Source organism: Filicampus tigris, chromosome 20, assembly GCF_054856515.1.
Source record: "Filicampus tigris isolate MCC_2025a chromosome 20, RoL_Ftig_1.0, whole genome shotgun sequence".
Classification (NCBI taxonomy): Eukaryota; Metazoa; Chordata; class Actinopteri; order Syngnathiformes; family Syngnathidae; genus Filicampus; species Filicampus tigris.
In genome coordinates this window covers 1,042,904-1,059,823 of record NC_141236.1, presented here as the reverse complement: position 1 = coordinate 1,059,823, position 16,920 = coordinate 1,042,904, and the positions used below count along the sequence as shown (strand labels likewise).

The window sequence follows — 16,920 nt, the reverse complement described above, 5'->3', positions numbered from 1 at the left end:
TAACCAGTCGATCACTGTGCCGCCCAATTAAGTTTGCACCACATGCAAATCTTTTGTAAATGAGGCCCTTAGAGTGGATAACTTTTTTTTTTAACGTCTATGGAATATTCAAATGTTCATTGAAAACATGGGCTGTTTGTTTAATAAAAGATTTATGATGGCAGTGTTGGCAGTTTGTTTTTGACTTTTTTTCACATGGGTATAATTGTTTTGAAATATATATTCATTGGAGGTCAAAAAGCGTCAGTTTTGTTTTTATGTTGCACTCATCATGATTAGACACTTTTCTAAAATACAGTCTACAGGCCTACTGTAGTTATAACAAACTATTGGTTTCTGCATTGACATTCACGCAATTTAATGTGTTTATTCTCTGCCATAATCTGATTGTGCCACTCTCTTCTTATGCCGCTGCAGGCACTGCGGGTACAGTAAAGCGGATCAAGAGGGAGACGAGGAGCTTTACTTTCAGTGTAAGTGCATATGCAGTACATGTTCATAAAAAAATGATGGTGTGCCTAGGAGGGTAGTAGAACCCATGAGGAATGAACAAAAAATTAAAAGCCAGACAGTTTAAAAAGCAAGAGGGAGTGTGGACAGGTTGCTTTGTTGTAAGTGCTTCTTCTGGACAAATTCTATCAGTTACAGTTTTTCAAACACTGATACAACGCCCCCTAATGATGCCCCCGGAGACACCACTTCAGACAACTTCCCCAATTGAAACAGGGATGATGCACTCAGGTGGCAAACTGCTGAGTTGAAAAAGAAAGGGCTACGACAGTGCTGTGGGTCCTGATCTGTTACTGCTAAATACCCTCTGTTCCAAAAGTAGTGTAACAGTGAGGCAATTTTGCTTCACACTCAAAATATGAAAACATATTGTAAAAGGAAGATAATGAAGCCTTGACTTTAATGTTGATTGGTGTGTTGTAGGGCAGTCACTATCGCATATTTTAAAAATCGATTATTCTATGGATTATTCCATTCCAAAGTAAAAGCAAATGTTAGCAAATTAGCTTATTTTGATTAAACACCAAAGATTGCAATCATGAAGGACTACAGAAAATGAATTACTGTTAAGAGGCTGAAACCTGAGGATTTTGACAATTCTAAGTTAAACAATGGCTCTAAACGATTTCTCAATTATTATAATCAATATAATCAATAATTTGATCATCAGAGGTGGTAAGTCATTATATCATCACCCTCTTAAAATAATGGCCTGAGTCCTTTTTTCATTTTTTTCAGAAACTGAACCACACTCTGATTATCTTATATGTATTAAGAATTTCATTTCAGGCGTAGATTTGAATGATCTGTTAACTAAGGATGCAGCCAGTTTTAGCAGAGGTGGCCAGCATCCTGAGAGATTATTCAAAGTATGACTTCAGCCATTATTTTAAGAGGCTGATGATATACTAGTCACAAGTAAGTCTCAAGTCATAACCTTCAAATCTCAAGCAAGTCCCAAGTTACTGTGGTAAACAATCAAGCAAGTCAAATCGAGTCACGACCAAATTTCAGACAAGTCATTACTTGGTTCAAGCAAGTGCTAAGTCGAGTCTTACTCAGTCACAACATATGTTAGAGTGATAATATTTTTTTTTCCCTGATCATTCTACAAAAAGCACATTATCTCTAAAAAAATGAATCTACATTTACATCTCAAAAAATGAAATGGAAAAACAATTAACCTATAAAAGTACACTCATTCACTGCCATTGACAAATTTACTTGTCTTTTCACAGTCCAGCCATTCAATCCCAGGAATGTTTTTTTTTTTTTCCAATTTTTTCAAACGTTAGGGTAAAAGAGGGTCTGAAAATGTCTGGCAGTGAATGAGTTAACCCATTAAAGCCTAAAGCCCCTCGTGAGACATCTCTCTAAAACCTACAGTCGTCTTTGGAGTCACCCTTGAAAACCTGACATTTTCGCCACCTACAAAATAATTAATATTTCAGCCCCAGATAGAAACATAACTCCAAAAGAATTTGAGAGCTTGGACATCTGGCTTTCACACAGGCATGAATTTATTCATCTTTACTGTTTCAATTGAAGATGCAAGTGAAGAACTATTTTTAATTAAAAAAATCGAGTAGTAATTACGGGCGGCACGGTGGTCGACTGGTTAGCACGTCCGCCTCACAGTTCAGAGGTCGCGGGTTCGATCCCGGCTCCGGCCTCCCTGTGTGGAGTTTGCATGTTCTCCCCGTGCCTGCGTGGGTTTTCTCCGGGCACTCCGGTTTCCTCCCACATTCCAAAAACATGCATGGTAAGTTGATTGGATACTCTAAATTGCCCCTAGGTGTGATTGTGAGTGCGGATGTTTGTCTCTGTGTGCCCTGCGATTGGCTGGCAACCAGTTCAGGGTGTCCCCCGCCTACTGCCCAAAGACAGCTGGGATAGGCTCCAGCACGCCCCGCGACCCTTGTGAGGAGAAGCGGTACCGATAATGGATGGATGGATGGAGTAGTAATTACAATGCTGTATTTATTCTCTTACAAAGACTTTGAAATCGTCATTGTCTACGAATATATATCTTAACCATGCATCACGTTTGGCTGGTTTCACAGCTTTAAAGTCCGCGAGCGTGTGATCTATATCACTGCCGTGACTTATGGCAGAGCTCTCGCGATCAACTGTGAGCCCATTATTCCTCGAAAAAAATCCGGATATCCTCTGACAACTCACGACACCGTCACATGCATGTTCTGATGCAGTTCATTGGCTAAGAGACCGAGAATTAGATTAAAAAAAGAAAATGACGTATACGCTAGTGTTGTTCTGATACCACTTTTTGGCCCCAATACCGATTCCGCTACCTGGCTGTGCAGTATCGTCATCGGCCGATACCTCGCTGTTTAAAAAAAAATCCAAAATAAGCGCAATTTTTTTTGTAATTCTAAAGAATTGCACACTCACTCGGATGTAAAATTATTCATATTTAAATCATCACTTGCGAATGATCTGTTTTAACATATACACACAAAATACATATGTTGAATAAACAGCCTATTTTCATAGCTCTTCGTGCTTGTGAGAGTGAAACATGGGATGCATACTGTATTCACATGAATGTACATTTGTAATAAAGCAAGGTGCAGCATTTGTACTTCTAAAATACATTCAGTGATTCTAACCGACCCCCCCAATGCGTGACGTCACATTTGTATGCTGCCAGAGGGGCAGGCGGTTGAGTGAGTGAGATAACAGAAGTCCGTCATGTGTTTCTAAAAATGGTTAACATCTGTGCTGTTTATGGTTGCCCTAATCGGTCAACTAGAGATTTTATTTTGTGATACCGGCAGTGATTCAAATTAACCGGAGGCAAAAACGAAGTTGTTTCAAAGCAGACGCGCGCAATGGCTGTCAAATCTTCACAACATACAAGGTTATGATCTGATGACTTTATATCAGTTATTTTCTTTTTACTTTTCATTCAAGATTTACTTTGCACTGCTGTTCAACATTAATCTGTCAATTGTATAGGTATACAAATTTCATATACGTTGATGGAACATTACATTATAGAATATTTTGCTGAGGGATGTGTTGTAAACAAACTCGTCTCTTTGTTAGCAGTTAGCAAGCTAGGGCGAGCTCGAAAATCTTCGACGGGTCATAAAGACGAGTTTATCTGGACACACACCATTTCATGAAAGACGTTTTACGCCATTAAACTAGTGATCGATGTACTGTGTCAAAAAAAGCAACATACTTTGCTACGAGAGAATGATCCAGCCGACATGCCCCCAAAGTAATTGCAGGCTCTTGATAGCATCAATGTCCCCCCAAGCAACTGCCTCCAATGTGGTGATGTATGTCCTTATAGCGACCTTTTTCACCAAACTAGACATAAGTAGACCGATGACCAGTAACGCTAATAATGGATAAGGCTTCTCCTTGTATTTTCCTTCTGCATGCTGCTCTCAAATATGCGCGCTGTGTTCAAATAATGATACCAGTATCGATAACCGGCGTCTGCGTTTTATTTGTGAGTACCACCCGATCCGATACCAGCGTTTTAATGCGGTATCGGGTAACCTACCGATACCAGTATCGGTATCGGAACAACATTAGTATACGCTCTCTCGGCTTTAAGAGCGAAACACGCAACAGCGCTCCCGGCTTTAGTGTTAGAAACGCGGTTATGCGCTCCCGTCCTTAATGGGTTAAATCAAGATGAAAATAGCTCACGAGACCTTTCTGTCTGAGGCCATGGCAGTTAAGCGCGCAGACATATTTGCTCCTTCTTGGCATGCTGAAAGTGGAGCTGTGATGTCGCGTTGTTGCAAGGCGAGTCTGGATCACTCTTGGCTGCCGTTGGCAGTACCTGCTCGCACAAGGATTCTGGTCTATGAAAAAGCTATAATGGCGGAATACAAAGCATATGGATGTCTCACTAACAAGCGAATAAACAATGATAAGCAGAAATGGGCGGTGAAAAAGGCACGCTAAATGAATATTTCCAGATTCGAGTCACATCACGTCATGTGTCTCACGTCAATGTGTGACGTACAATGGGCACGGAAAATATTGAGACCCCTGGAAATGTTTCACTTTCTAAGATTGCAGCCATTTTAAAGGTTAATTTTATTTATCACTAATGGACACTCAACACTCCATCTTGATAGAAAGAAAACTTAATTTTTTGCAAATGTATGTGTCCTGTGAGGATCGGGATTTGGACCCATACGCAGATATGACACGAAGTTGAAAAATAAAAAGTCTTTATCAACAAAAATCCAAAATAACAACAGAGATCAGGACTGGAAGAGAGTTTGCATCCTCACTCCAAGAAGGTTTGACGTACTGACAATGTGTCAGTGTATGACTCAAAAAATTAAACTGTAAGATTTCAGGCCTATATGACATCAGACACCATAAAAGGATAAAAGGACCATAGCAACTGCAGGGATACTGATACATCACGTAAACAACCAGTCATAACAGTACCCCCCCTCAAGAGGCACCACCTGGTGCCCAGGATCTAAAACAACAACAGACACAAGGGGCAAAAAAACCCCAATGAAATTTAAGTATAAAACAACAAGAATTAAATTAACTAAACAGACACAAAAGAATCCTGATGAAAACATGAAACCAAATTCTAAAGCAAAACCAAAATCAAGAACAGATCGGAGAAGGCCAGAAAAGAGGTTTCTGGTGGAACCAGTCCAGTGGGCGTCCAGGAGGCCAGACGAGAGGGTTTGTCAGGAACAATCTGGTGGGCGACCCGGAGGCCAGACGAGAGGGTCAGGGCAGGGACAATCTAGTGGCCCTTCTGAAGGCCGGACAAGAGGTTCTCCGTGGGGCCAGTCCGGTGGACGCCCAGGAGGCCAGACGAGAAGGTCTTGGCTGGACAAGTCTGGTGTGCGACCCGGAGGCCAGATGAGAGGGTCAGGGCAGGGAAAATCTAGTGTCCCACCTGAAGGCCGGGCAAGAGGTTCTTGGTGGGGCTAGTCCTGTTGGCGTCCAGGGGGCCACACAGGGGATGATGGCAGCCTCAGGCCTTGCGCCGCTGTAGCAGAATCCAAAAGCAGCCGCAGAGGTTGCGCCACCAGAGCCGAGTCAGAGGGCAGCCAAAGGTCTTGTGCCGTCGTAGCAGAATCCAAGGGCAGCCGCAAAGGTTGCGCTGCCGGAGCCGTCGTAGCAGAATCCAAGGGCAGCCGCAGAAGTTGCGCTGCCGGAGCCGTCGTAGCAGAATCCAAGGGCAGCCACAGAGGTTGCGCTGCCGGAGCCGTAGTAGCAGAATCCAAGGGCAGCCACAGAAGTTGCGCTGCCGGAGCCGTCGTAGCAGAATCCAAGGGCAGCCGCAGAGGTTGCGCTGCCGGAGCCGTCGTAGCAGAATCCAAGGGCAGTCGCAGAGGTTGCGCTGCCGCAGCCGTCGTAGCAGAATCAAAGGGCAGCCGCAGAGGTTGCACTGCCAGAACAGAATCGAAGGGCAGCCAAAGGCCTTTCGTCACTGGAGCAGAATCAGAGAGCAGCCGAAGGCCTTGCGCTGTCGTAGCAGAATCGGAAGGAGGCTCAAAGCTTGCGCCGCTGGGGGTGAGTCAGAGCTTGGTGGTGCTAAGGAGCCAGGATGGGGACCTGCATTTTCTGAAGCGCCAGGAAGATGAGCCTGGCATTGCAGAGGCACTGGGACGGGGGCCAACATTTGCTGAGGTGCCGGGAAGGGGGCTTGGCACTGCAGAGGAGCCGGCATGGGAGCCTGTAGTTGCAGAGGTGCAGGGTAGAGGGCCTGGCACTCCTGAGGTACCAGGTGCCGAGGAGCCAGCATGGGAGCCTGTAGTTGCTGAGGTGCCAGAAAGGGGGCCTGGCACTGCTGGGGCACCGGGACGGGGGCCGGCATTTGTTGAGGCACTGGGAACGGGGCCTGGAACTGCCGAGGAGCTGGCATGGGAGCCTGTAGATGCCAAGGTGCCGGCAAGGGGGGGCTGCATTTGCTAAGGCAACAGGAATGGGGCCTGGAACTGCCAAGGAGCTGGCATGGGAGCCTGCCACCATAGAGGTTGGAACGCATACGAGACACGAGGGGCTTGGAGTACAGATAGTGAGGAAGGTAAACTAGAAGAAACGCGATGAACGGGACTAGGTGAAGAAGTACGCAGTGTACGAGGTGCCGAGTATAGTGGCTTGGGTATAGGTTCGTAAAGACGTGTCTTGGAAAAAGCTGAGGAGGAACCAGAATCTCTACTTGGACACCTATGTTGGCCACCCCGCGGGGGTCCCGTGTAAATGGCCAACCGGGCACCCAAAGAAGGGTCTGAAGGGAAGGGTTCAGTGGTGGACACTAAGGGTACAGGTTCGGAGTGACGCGACTTGGAAAAGGCAGATTTACGAGAGGAACCAGAACATCGACTCGGATGCCTACGTAGGCCACCCCGCGATCATCCTGTGTAAATGGCCAACCTAACGCCCAAGCCAGAGTCTGACGGGAAGGGTTGTGGAGTGGACACTAAGGGATCATCATCAAAAAAACGTGACACAAACTGACAAGGGCTTGAATAATGACCGTGGAAGGGACCGGGAAAACCAAAATCAGTGTCAAAATCTGAATCGGATACTAAGGAATCATCATCGGAAAAACGTGACAAAAACTGACAAGGGCTTGAATAGTGACTTGGGAAGAGACTCGGAAAACAAAAATCAGTGTCAAAATCTGAATCGGAAACTAAGAGATCATCATCTTACAAAAACTGAGAAGGGCTTGAAAAACCAGAAAGCATAAAATCAATGTCAGAATCAGAATCAGAAAGGAGATTAACCAAATCATGGCCATCTTCACAGTCAGAAAAATCTGAGTCTAAGAACAAAACATCGGGTGTCAAACTAGAAGGGAAATGTGCAAAACTAGGACAAGTAGATGGCAAAGATGAGAGAGACGTGGAAGAAAAGACAGAGGCACACTGGGACATGCGATGGCTTGAGTGACCCATCGTGGAGGAGTGACACGAGAGGTTCCGAGTGAAAAAGCAAAGCAGCAGCCGGTGAGACAATCACTCCCCGATTGGAGGTGGGGGGAACAGGTGGTGACGTCTCTGGCTTGAGGGGAGTGTCTGAGTCTGCTGGGTCCATGACTGGTCAACGTTCTCTTAGGATCGGGATTTGGACCCATACGCAGATATGACACGAAGTTGAAGAATAAAAAGTCTTTATCAACGAAAATATAAAGTAACAACAGAAATCAGGACTGGAAGAAAGTTCGCATCCTCATTCCAAGAAGGTTTGACGTACTGACAATGTGTCAGTGTGTAACTCAAAGATTTAAACTGTAAGACTTTAGGCCTATGTGACATCAGAAAGGACAAACCATAAAAGGATAAAAGGACCATAGAAACTGCAGGGACACTGATACATCACGCAAACAACCAGTCATAACATTATGAAAAAGAAAAAATGAAATATACGGTCATAAGTATTCAGACCCTTTCCAGTGACCTTCTTATTTAACTCACATGCTGGCCATTTCTTCTGATCCTCCTAGAGATGGTTCTGCTGGACTTTATTAGGAAAGGCACACACCTAAGACTCTAAATAATACCTTACAGCTCACAGTGCATGTCAGAGCAAATGAGAATCATGAGGTTGAGGGAACTGTCCAAGGTGATCAGAGACAGAATTGTGATAAGGCACAGGTCTGGCCAAGGTTACAAAATAATTTCTGCAGCACTCAAGGTTCCTAAGAGCACAGTGGCCTCCATAACCCTCAAATGGAAGAAGGTTGCGACGACCACAACTCTTCCTCCAACTGGCCGCCCAGCCAAACTGAGCAATCGTGGGAGAAGAGCCTTGGTGGCCTGGGTAAAGAAGACCCCAAAGATCACTGTGGCTGAGCTCCAGAGATGCAGTAGGACTCCCAGACTATAAGATATAAGGTCTCATCAGACCAGAGATCGAACTTTTTGGTGTTAATTCTAAGCGGTATGTGTGGAGAAAACCAGGCACTGCTCATCATCTGCCCAATAGAATCCCTACAGTGAAACATGGTGGTGGGAACATCATGTTGTGGGTGTGTTTATCAGCTGCAGGGACAGGACGACTGGTTGCAATTGAAGGAAAGATGAATGCAGTCAAGTACAGAGATATCCTGGAGTAAAACCTCTTCCAGAGTGCTTAGAACCTCAGACTGGGCCAAAGGTTCACCTTTTAACAGGACAATGACCCGAAGCACAAAGCTAAAATAACAAAGAAGTGGCTTCAGAACAACTCTGTGACTGTTTTTGTCTGGCCCAGCCAGAGCCCTAACTTAAACCCAATTGAGCATCTATGGAGAGACCTGAAAATGGCTGTCAACCAACGTTCACCATCCAACCTGACAGAACTGTAAAAGATCTGCAAGGAAGAATGGCAGTGGATGCCCAAATCCAGGTGTGAAAAACTTGTTGCATCATTCCCTAGACCATATATGTCAAAGTCAAGGCCCGCGGGCCACATCTGGCCCGCAAGAATGTTTTCTACGGCCCCTGGGATGATATTGCTTTATCATTAGATCGGGCCCGCAGACCGCAGCAAGCCAGTGTGGGTAGCAGATGTGATTGGGTCCTCCGTGCCTGCCGATGACGTCACGCTTTAAAATATATTGTAGCATCTTCCAAGAACACAGATGTAGTTTAATTATCACGTTTTTATTAGGCCAACCTGCTACTGTGGGCCACAGCCGACGCCAATACAGTACGACAACCGTTCAGTCAAAAAAGTGAAACGGCTCTCCTCCTCCGCTCCTCTCGCTTCCATCCCCTTCCATCCAGCGATCTGCGCGATGCATTCACTAACCTCGGAAACACACCCCGGCAAAACGCAAATTCGACCACAACACAGATAACCCAATTCGTTACACTATTTCTGTAATATATTTCTTTCCATCTATGTTTTCCACCCCCTGGCTGTTGTGTTTACTAAATATAAAATAAAATAACCAACATTACCGCTACTTTTGCGAGGATCATCCTTCGGTTGTCCACGTGCTGACTGAAGACTTCACGTCACTGTTTCGTGGCTTTCAGAATCGTATTGTGGTGAAAAGTTATTCCGAATAAAACACGCTTTATTAAGAAATACTTTGTGTTAGAAAGCTTACGTTATTTTACTATTCGTAATTGTTGGCATTTGATAAATTCATTGAGTTTCGACGTAGTGCTGAGATGTCCCACACCGTGAGCAGGCATTGAACGCTCTTAGAGCGCTAACTGTTGATAGCGAGTGACGTGTTTCTTTTCTTTTTCCTCCTTCAACACAGCTCGTAGTTTGTTCATGCCAGAAAACTCAGTAGTTGCAGATTGCCCGTGTTTCACCACGTTTGTTGTTGTGTGTAAATGTTAAAAGGTGAGTTTAATCGTGTCAGGTAACTGCTGTGCATAATAGCATAAATATGTTCTCGTGAGTGATGTCACGTTGAACACCAGTTAGTTATTTCGGCTAGTATGCTAACTATTCTAGTGATGAAACATATGAATGTGTATTCACTGTATTGTATGTATTGTTTGGCTGTTTAATTGCTTACTACAGTGAATTGTAACGTTTAGTCAGATTGTTAACAAATGGATGCACATTGGATGATGTTGCTAGGTTATTCTTTGTCTGTGTTGTTGTAGACCACAATAAATAGACGTGTCTCACAAAAGTAGAAGTAATGTACTTTATTTTATTTTTTATTTAGTAACTCCGAACATAAAAACACAACAGCCAAGGGGGTGGCAAACATAGAGGCAAAGAAATATATTATAGAAATATAGAGTGACATCAGCAGTCGCGAAGGGCCCGATCCAATCTGGACATTTAAAAAAAATTAAATGAACATTCTATCAGTCCGGTCCTTGGCTTGTAGCAATTTTTTTTATTTGGCCCTCCGTCCATTTGACTTTGACACCCCTGCCTAGACGATTCATGGCTTTACTAGCTCAAATGGGTGCTTCTACTCAATACTGAGCACAGGGTCTGAATACTTATGACCATGTGATATTTCAGTTTTTCTTTTTTAATAAATATGCAAACATTTTTACATTTCTGTTTTTTTTCTGTCAAGATAAGGTGCTGAGTTTTATTTTTGCAAATGGCTGCAGTGACACAGAAACTGAAACATTTCAATGGGTCTGAATAGTTTCCGTATCCACTGTATGTACAGTATGTGGGAGAAGCGCATGTGCCGTGTGACACCCCGCTGCATTCGAAAACAAAACACTGAATCGAGCATTAAATTAAACTGTTAGGCAATCAATGAAGCCCAGCTAGACAGTTTATCGCCCTTATCTTTGTTACTTCATTGCTTGCTTCATGCTGTCACAGCAGCAGTCCAAGGCAGTTTGGTCGCTTGCACGTCGGAGAATACATGAAAATACACTGGTTAGCTTTGCGCTAGCTAGCAACTTTTACGACAAGCGGACAGATTTAAAATTAGTCCAAAAGGATAAGCGCTTGAGAAAATTGATGGTTAGAAGAACATCCTGAGTTGTGCCATTGGACAATGTACAGTAGGCGATCCTGGTGATTGAAATAAGTAACTATCTTAAATTTAAGATTGATGCTGCGGTGCCGTTAGAACGTATGTACACTTGATGTGTTTTCAAAAAAGTGAATTTGAGGCTTTGTAATATAACATATGGTGTAGATAAAGGACTACAAAAGTGTGCTTCATTTACCATCATGACAAAATTTAATGGTACCTTTTTTATCTGTGACATGTTTTTCAACTAAAGTACCATTAGTAATCCATTCAAATGGATTCAGGATTAAATAGTTAACAAACAGCAAGCACAGATTTGAGGTACGAGTCCAGCCCCTAAGCAATATATATGACACTATGTATAACAACCACAACAATCTGGAGTATCACTCAATAGCAACACTTCCTACCATAGGCTAATTTGACAGCCTAACCCTAACCCCAACCCGAACCTACCTCACTCTTGGCATTGTTGGTAGGATACCTTGACAGGTAGGTAGGAATCTCAGGACACCATGGCTGCATAAGAAGCATTTAAAAGTACTAGAGGGACTAGAAAGTCTGCGGAGGGAGTTGGTAGTCTGTGTTGCGACAGCCTCAAAACATCACTGCACTAGAGGAAACTTGCATGGAGTAATGGGACAAAATACCCGCAACAGTGTGTGCAAATCTGGTTTAGACCTACAGTAAACGTTTCACTCCTTTCATTGTCAATAAAGGTTAATTTATGTGTTAAGTTGAACTTTTGTTATTGACCAAATGCAGTACTTACTTTCCACCATAATATACACATAAATCCTTTAAAAATCTTAAAGTGTGATTTCAGAATTTTTTTTTTACATTGTGTCTCACAGTTGAAGTGTAACTATGATAACTTACAGACCGTTGTCATCATTTTAAATGGGAGGATTAGCACAATCGGTGTCTGACCTAAATACTTTCTGCCCCACTGTATGTGCACAGAGAGCAGAGCTCTTTTCAGAGAGACTTTTCATGCAGTTTTTAGCTAGCATGGATTTTGGCCTCTCTCCAACCCAACAGCAGCTCATTAGTCAATCAGCAGTATTCCATCGTCTTGATACAAAAAATGATTTAAAATAACTTAGATGTCAACACCCAAGTGAGATCTTTTGAACGTCTCTTTTGGGGTGAATGATGGGAATCGATTCACAGCTGTGAGAGAATTGTTGGTTCTTTTCTTTTTTGCCAATTTGGTATGGTATTCGGAAACATTGAGTCTCGTTACACGTAAAAAATATAAGGTACAATTGTAGAAAATAATTGTAAAAAACTTTCTTTGAAATTGGGTCATTTTGTATTAAACAACCCAAAACATCCGCTCGTTTTGTTCAAAACTACCCAGAAAATTGGCTTGTTTTGGACAAAACAACACAGAATGTTGGGTCAGACTGACCCAAGTAGTGGAAATTAGGTTATTTTTTTGACCCAACAATTTATACAGTGTAGTGTTTGAAATCAATTCAACATTAGTTTGAATAGGGTTCTGGAAAATAATTTGAGGTAAAATTTTCATTTTTACCATATTTATTCATTCCAGAAGTGAAATGGAGAGACTATAAAAATTTTGCAGAGTACATTTTACTCTTATCAAGGATAATTATACTCCGAAAAAAGCTATTTTTCGTCCCAGAGTAAAATTTACACTTGGAATAAAGAAACATATTCAAAGCAAATTTTACTCAAAGTAATGGATTAATTGTCCTCCAAACGATTAAAATTGTTTATTTGATGAGAACAAGTTACTCACCCACATTTTACAGTGATGAGAGTAGGGGGCTTCATGTACTCTCAGTAAATTTGATTCATCCTCAAAATGTACTCACACTTAAATGGCTGAGGGAGGCAATTTTACAGCAAAATATTGAAATACAACTCAATTACTGTACTGTAAAAATGACTCCAATTAAAAAAGAAATACCAATTTTACTGTGAAGGGTTTAGCATATACACAGACTCTGTGGAATTACTTTGACCTGTACCTTTGCAATAGATAATTAAGACTGTCCCTCATCCCACGGTTAACATCCTACTCACAGGAATATCCCTCTTTGTCCTTCTATATCCCTCTTTGTTTCATCTATATCCCCATATATGATTTGCTGTGCGGCCTCCATGCTAGCCAATCAATACAAAGTTCGGCTGTGAGCAGAGCTTGGGCTGAGCACAGTAAAAGCGAAGCGGTTAAAGAAATAAATGGGAGCAGTCGTGCATGCCAGCTCTTCTACTTCTTCTTAAAAAGGGGAACCACAACCCCAGTCTGCCAATCGAGAAAAACTTAGGAACTCCGGGCAGATCTCATCCACCCCCAGGGCTTTGCCACCCAGTAGCTTTTTAACTACCTTGGTTCCTTCAACCCCAGAGATAGGAGAGCCCACCTCAAAGGCTCTGCTCCCCCATTGGAAGGAGTGTTGGTGGAATTGCGGGGGTCTTCGAAGTATTCTCCATACCGACTCACAACAACCTTCGTCGAGGTCAGCAGCACCCCATCTCCACTACCCACAATGTTATTGGTGCACTGTTTCCCCCTCCTGAGATGCCGGATGGTGGACAAGAATTTCCTCGAAGATGTCCGGAAGTCTTTTTCCATGGCCTTGCGGAACTCCTCTCACTTTTTTTTTTCCTCAGCTGCCTCCAGAGTCCAACAGGCCAAAGAGGCCTGATAGGATTCCTTCCTCAGCTTGACAGAATCCCTTACCGCCAGTGTTCATCACCATGTTCAGGGATTGCTGCCACAACAGGCACTGACCACCTTACGACCACAACTCTGACCGGCCGCCTCAACAATGGAGGCATGAAACATGGCCTACTCAGACTTAATGTCCCCTGCCTACTGCCGGAGGAGGGAGTTTAAACTCTCTCTGAAAGGGGATTCTGCCAGACATTCCCAGCAAACCCTCACAATACGTTTGGGTATACCATGTCGGATCGCACCTTCCCGCACCATCGGAGCCAACACACCACCGGGTGCTGTCAAGTGATCAGTTGACAACTCTGCTGACTCAAAGTCGATCATCAAACTGCGGTCTAGGGTGTCCTGGCGCCAAGTGCACATATGGACACCGTTATGTTTGAACATTGTGTTCATTATGGACAATCCGTGACGAGCAGAGAAGTCCAGTTACAAAACACCACTCAGGTTTATATCGGGGGTCCGTTCCTCCATTGCCCATGTGAGCATTGTTGTTCCCCAGCAGAACGATGGAGTCCCCACGCTCTCCAGCACACTCCAAGGACTCCATAAGGGTGGCTACTCTGAACTGCTGTTTGGTGCATAGGCACAAAACAATCAGGACCCATTCCGCCATCTCTTCCACCGAATTGAACCCCAACATACAGGCACTAAGCTGGAGGGCAATAAGTATGCCCAAACCTGCTCGGCAACTCAAGAGTGGAAGCATGTCCAACCCCTCTTGAGAGGACTGGTACCTGAGTCGAAGCTGTGTGTGGAGGTGAGCCCAAATATGTCTATAACTTCTCTGCCTCGTACACCAGCTCAGGCTCCTTCCCTGCCAAAGAGGTGACATTCCATGTCCCTAGAGCAAGTTCCTGTAGCCGGGCATCGGACTGCCAAGATCCCTGCCTTTCGCTGCCGACCCGCTCACACGGCAACCAACCCCTTTGGCCCCTCACACAGGTGGTGAGCCCATGGGAAGGGGCACCCACATTGCCTTTTCGGGTTTAGCCCGGCTGGGACCCATGGGTGCAGGCCCAGCACCAGGCGCTCGCCAACAAGCCCCACTTCCAGGCCTGGCTCCAGAGGGGGGGCCCAGTGACCCACATCTGGGCAAGGGAAATCGTTATGCAATTTTGTTGTTCATCATGTCGGAGAGCCGTGCTTTGTATGGTCCCTCATCTAGGACCTCTTTGCCATAGGTGACCCTGCTTGGGGCATAAAGCCACTGACAATTTAGCTCCTAGGATCATTGGGAGACTCAAACCCTCCCGGTAAGGTGACCGCTAATGGAGGGGGACGTTTTTATTGTCGTCTTACATAAGCTTGAATGAACTTGTTAGTACTGTAAATGTGCCATTTTTCATCCATCCATCCATTGTCTTCCGCTTATCCGAGGTTGGGCCACAGGGGTAGCAGCTTAAGCAAGGAAGCCCAGACTTCCCTCTCACCAGTCACATCATCCAGCTCTTCCTTGGGCATCCCGAGGCATTCCCAAGCCATCTGGGAGACATAGTCCCTCCAGCATGTCCTGAGTCATTGTCAGGGTCTTGACAATAGGCGAGGGTAGGAACGTACATCAATTGGTAAATTCTCTTCACCATGACGGACAGATACAGAGTCTGCATCACTGCAGACGCTGCACCGATCCGCCTATCGATGTCCCACTCCATCCTCCTCTTACTCGTGAACAAGACGCCAAGATACTTGAACTCCTCCACTTGGGGCAGTATCTCATCCCCGACCTGGAGAGGGCACGCCACGCTTTTCCGACTGAGGACCATGGTCTTAGATCTGGAGGTGCTGACTTTCATCCCGACTGCCTCACATTCGGCCTGCGAACCGTTCCAGTGAGAGTTGTACACAATCAAACACCTTCTCAAATCCACAAAGCACATGTAGACTGGTTGAGCGAACTCCCATGCACCCCTCGAGTACCTTGCTGAGAGTGTAGAGACGGCCCGCTGTTCCACGGCCAGGACAAAGTCCACACTGCTCCTCCTGAATCTTAAATTCAACTTCTTGACAGACCCTCCTCTTCAGCACACCTGAATAGACCTTACCAGGAAGGCTAGTTGGAACACACCCTCCAGTCCCCCTTCTTAAAAAGGGTAACCACCACCCAGGTCTGCCAATCCAGAGGCACCATGCCCGATGTCCATGCGATGTTGCAGAGGCGTGTCAACCAGGACACCCCCACAACATCGAGAGCCTTTAAGAACTCTGGGCGGATCTCATCTACCCCGGGAGTCTTTCCACCGAGGAGCTTTTTAATTACCTCGGTGATCTCCACACCAGAGATGGTAAACCCCGCCTCACACATCCCTGGTTCTACTTCCTCATGGGAACGCATGTCGGTAGATTCAAGGACGTCTTTGAAGTATTCTCTCCACCGATTCACAACATCCTGTGTTGAGGTCAGCAGTACCTCATCCCAATTCTATACAGTGTTGACAGTGCACTACTTCCCCCTCCTGAGACGCCGGATGGTGGACCATAATTTCTTTGAAGCTGTCTGAAAGTTATTCTCCATGGCCTCGCCAAACTCCTCATACGTCCGAGTTTTTGCCTCGGTGGCCACCACGACTGCTTTCCGCTTGGCCAGCCGGTACCCATAAGCTGCTTTGGGAGTCCCACAGGCCAAAAAGACCCGATAGGTTTCCTTCTTCAGCTTGACGGCACCTTACAGGGTTCCACTCGTATTCAATGTACGCCACCGCCCTCGGGACGTGGGAGAAGTTATGCCGGAGGTGGGAGTTGAAACTTTTGAAGTTGAAACTTTCATGCCTCGCAATATTTTCACGTGACCTTGATTTCGTCTGCTAAAGCTGATTTCCGATCACATGACAGCAGCCATTCCAAAATAATGTGTAATGTGTAAAATTATATACAGATGTGTACGAGCAAATTAAAGCTTTCATAAGATTCAGTTCACCACGGAGGCGACAGCTTTGCTAGAGCCAGCTTCTGTAGGTGGGAATCGGACTGCCAAGGTCCCGTCTTGTGCCGCCGTCAAGCTCTCTTTGCACCTGACCCCTTTGGCCCCTTCCACAGGTGGTGAGGCCATGGGAAGGGGGACCCACGTTGTCCTTTTGGGCTGAGGCCGGGCCCCATGGGTGCAGGCCTGGCCACCAGATGCTCGCCTTCGAGCCCCATCTCCAGGCCTGGCTCTAAAGCGAGGCCCCGCTAGCCTGCGTCCGGGCAAGGGAAAATGTTTTCCAATAGTTTTAATCATCATTGGGGTATTTTGAACCGTGCTTGGTCTGGTGCCTTACCTAGGACCTGC

At 45.1% G+C, this 16,920-nt stretch overlaps 1 protein-coding gene and 1 pseudogene across 4 annotated transcripts in view; both read left to right on the top strand.

Annotated features, from left to right (window-relative positions):
- epha7 (eph receptor A7) overlaps positions 1–16,920 on the top strand; it is a 155,568-nt gene that overhangs the window by 115,591 nt on the left and 23,057 nt on the right. For all 4 annotated transcript variants that reach the window (XM_086017950.1, XM_086017951.1, XM_086017949.1 and 1 more), the window contains one exon: positions 418–473. In XM_086017950.1, coding sequence (XP_085874076.1) covers positions 418–473 — 56 coding nt within the window. The remainder of the gene's footprint in view (positions 1–417; positions 474–16,920) is intronic.
- On the top strand, positions 15,800–16,824 carry LOC147127792 (uncharacterized; annotated as a pseudogene).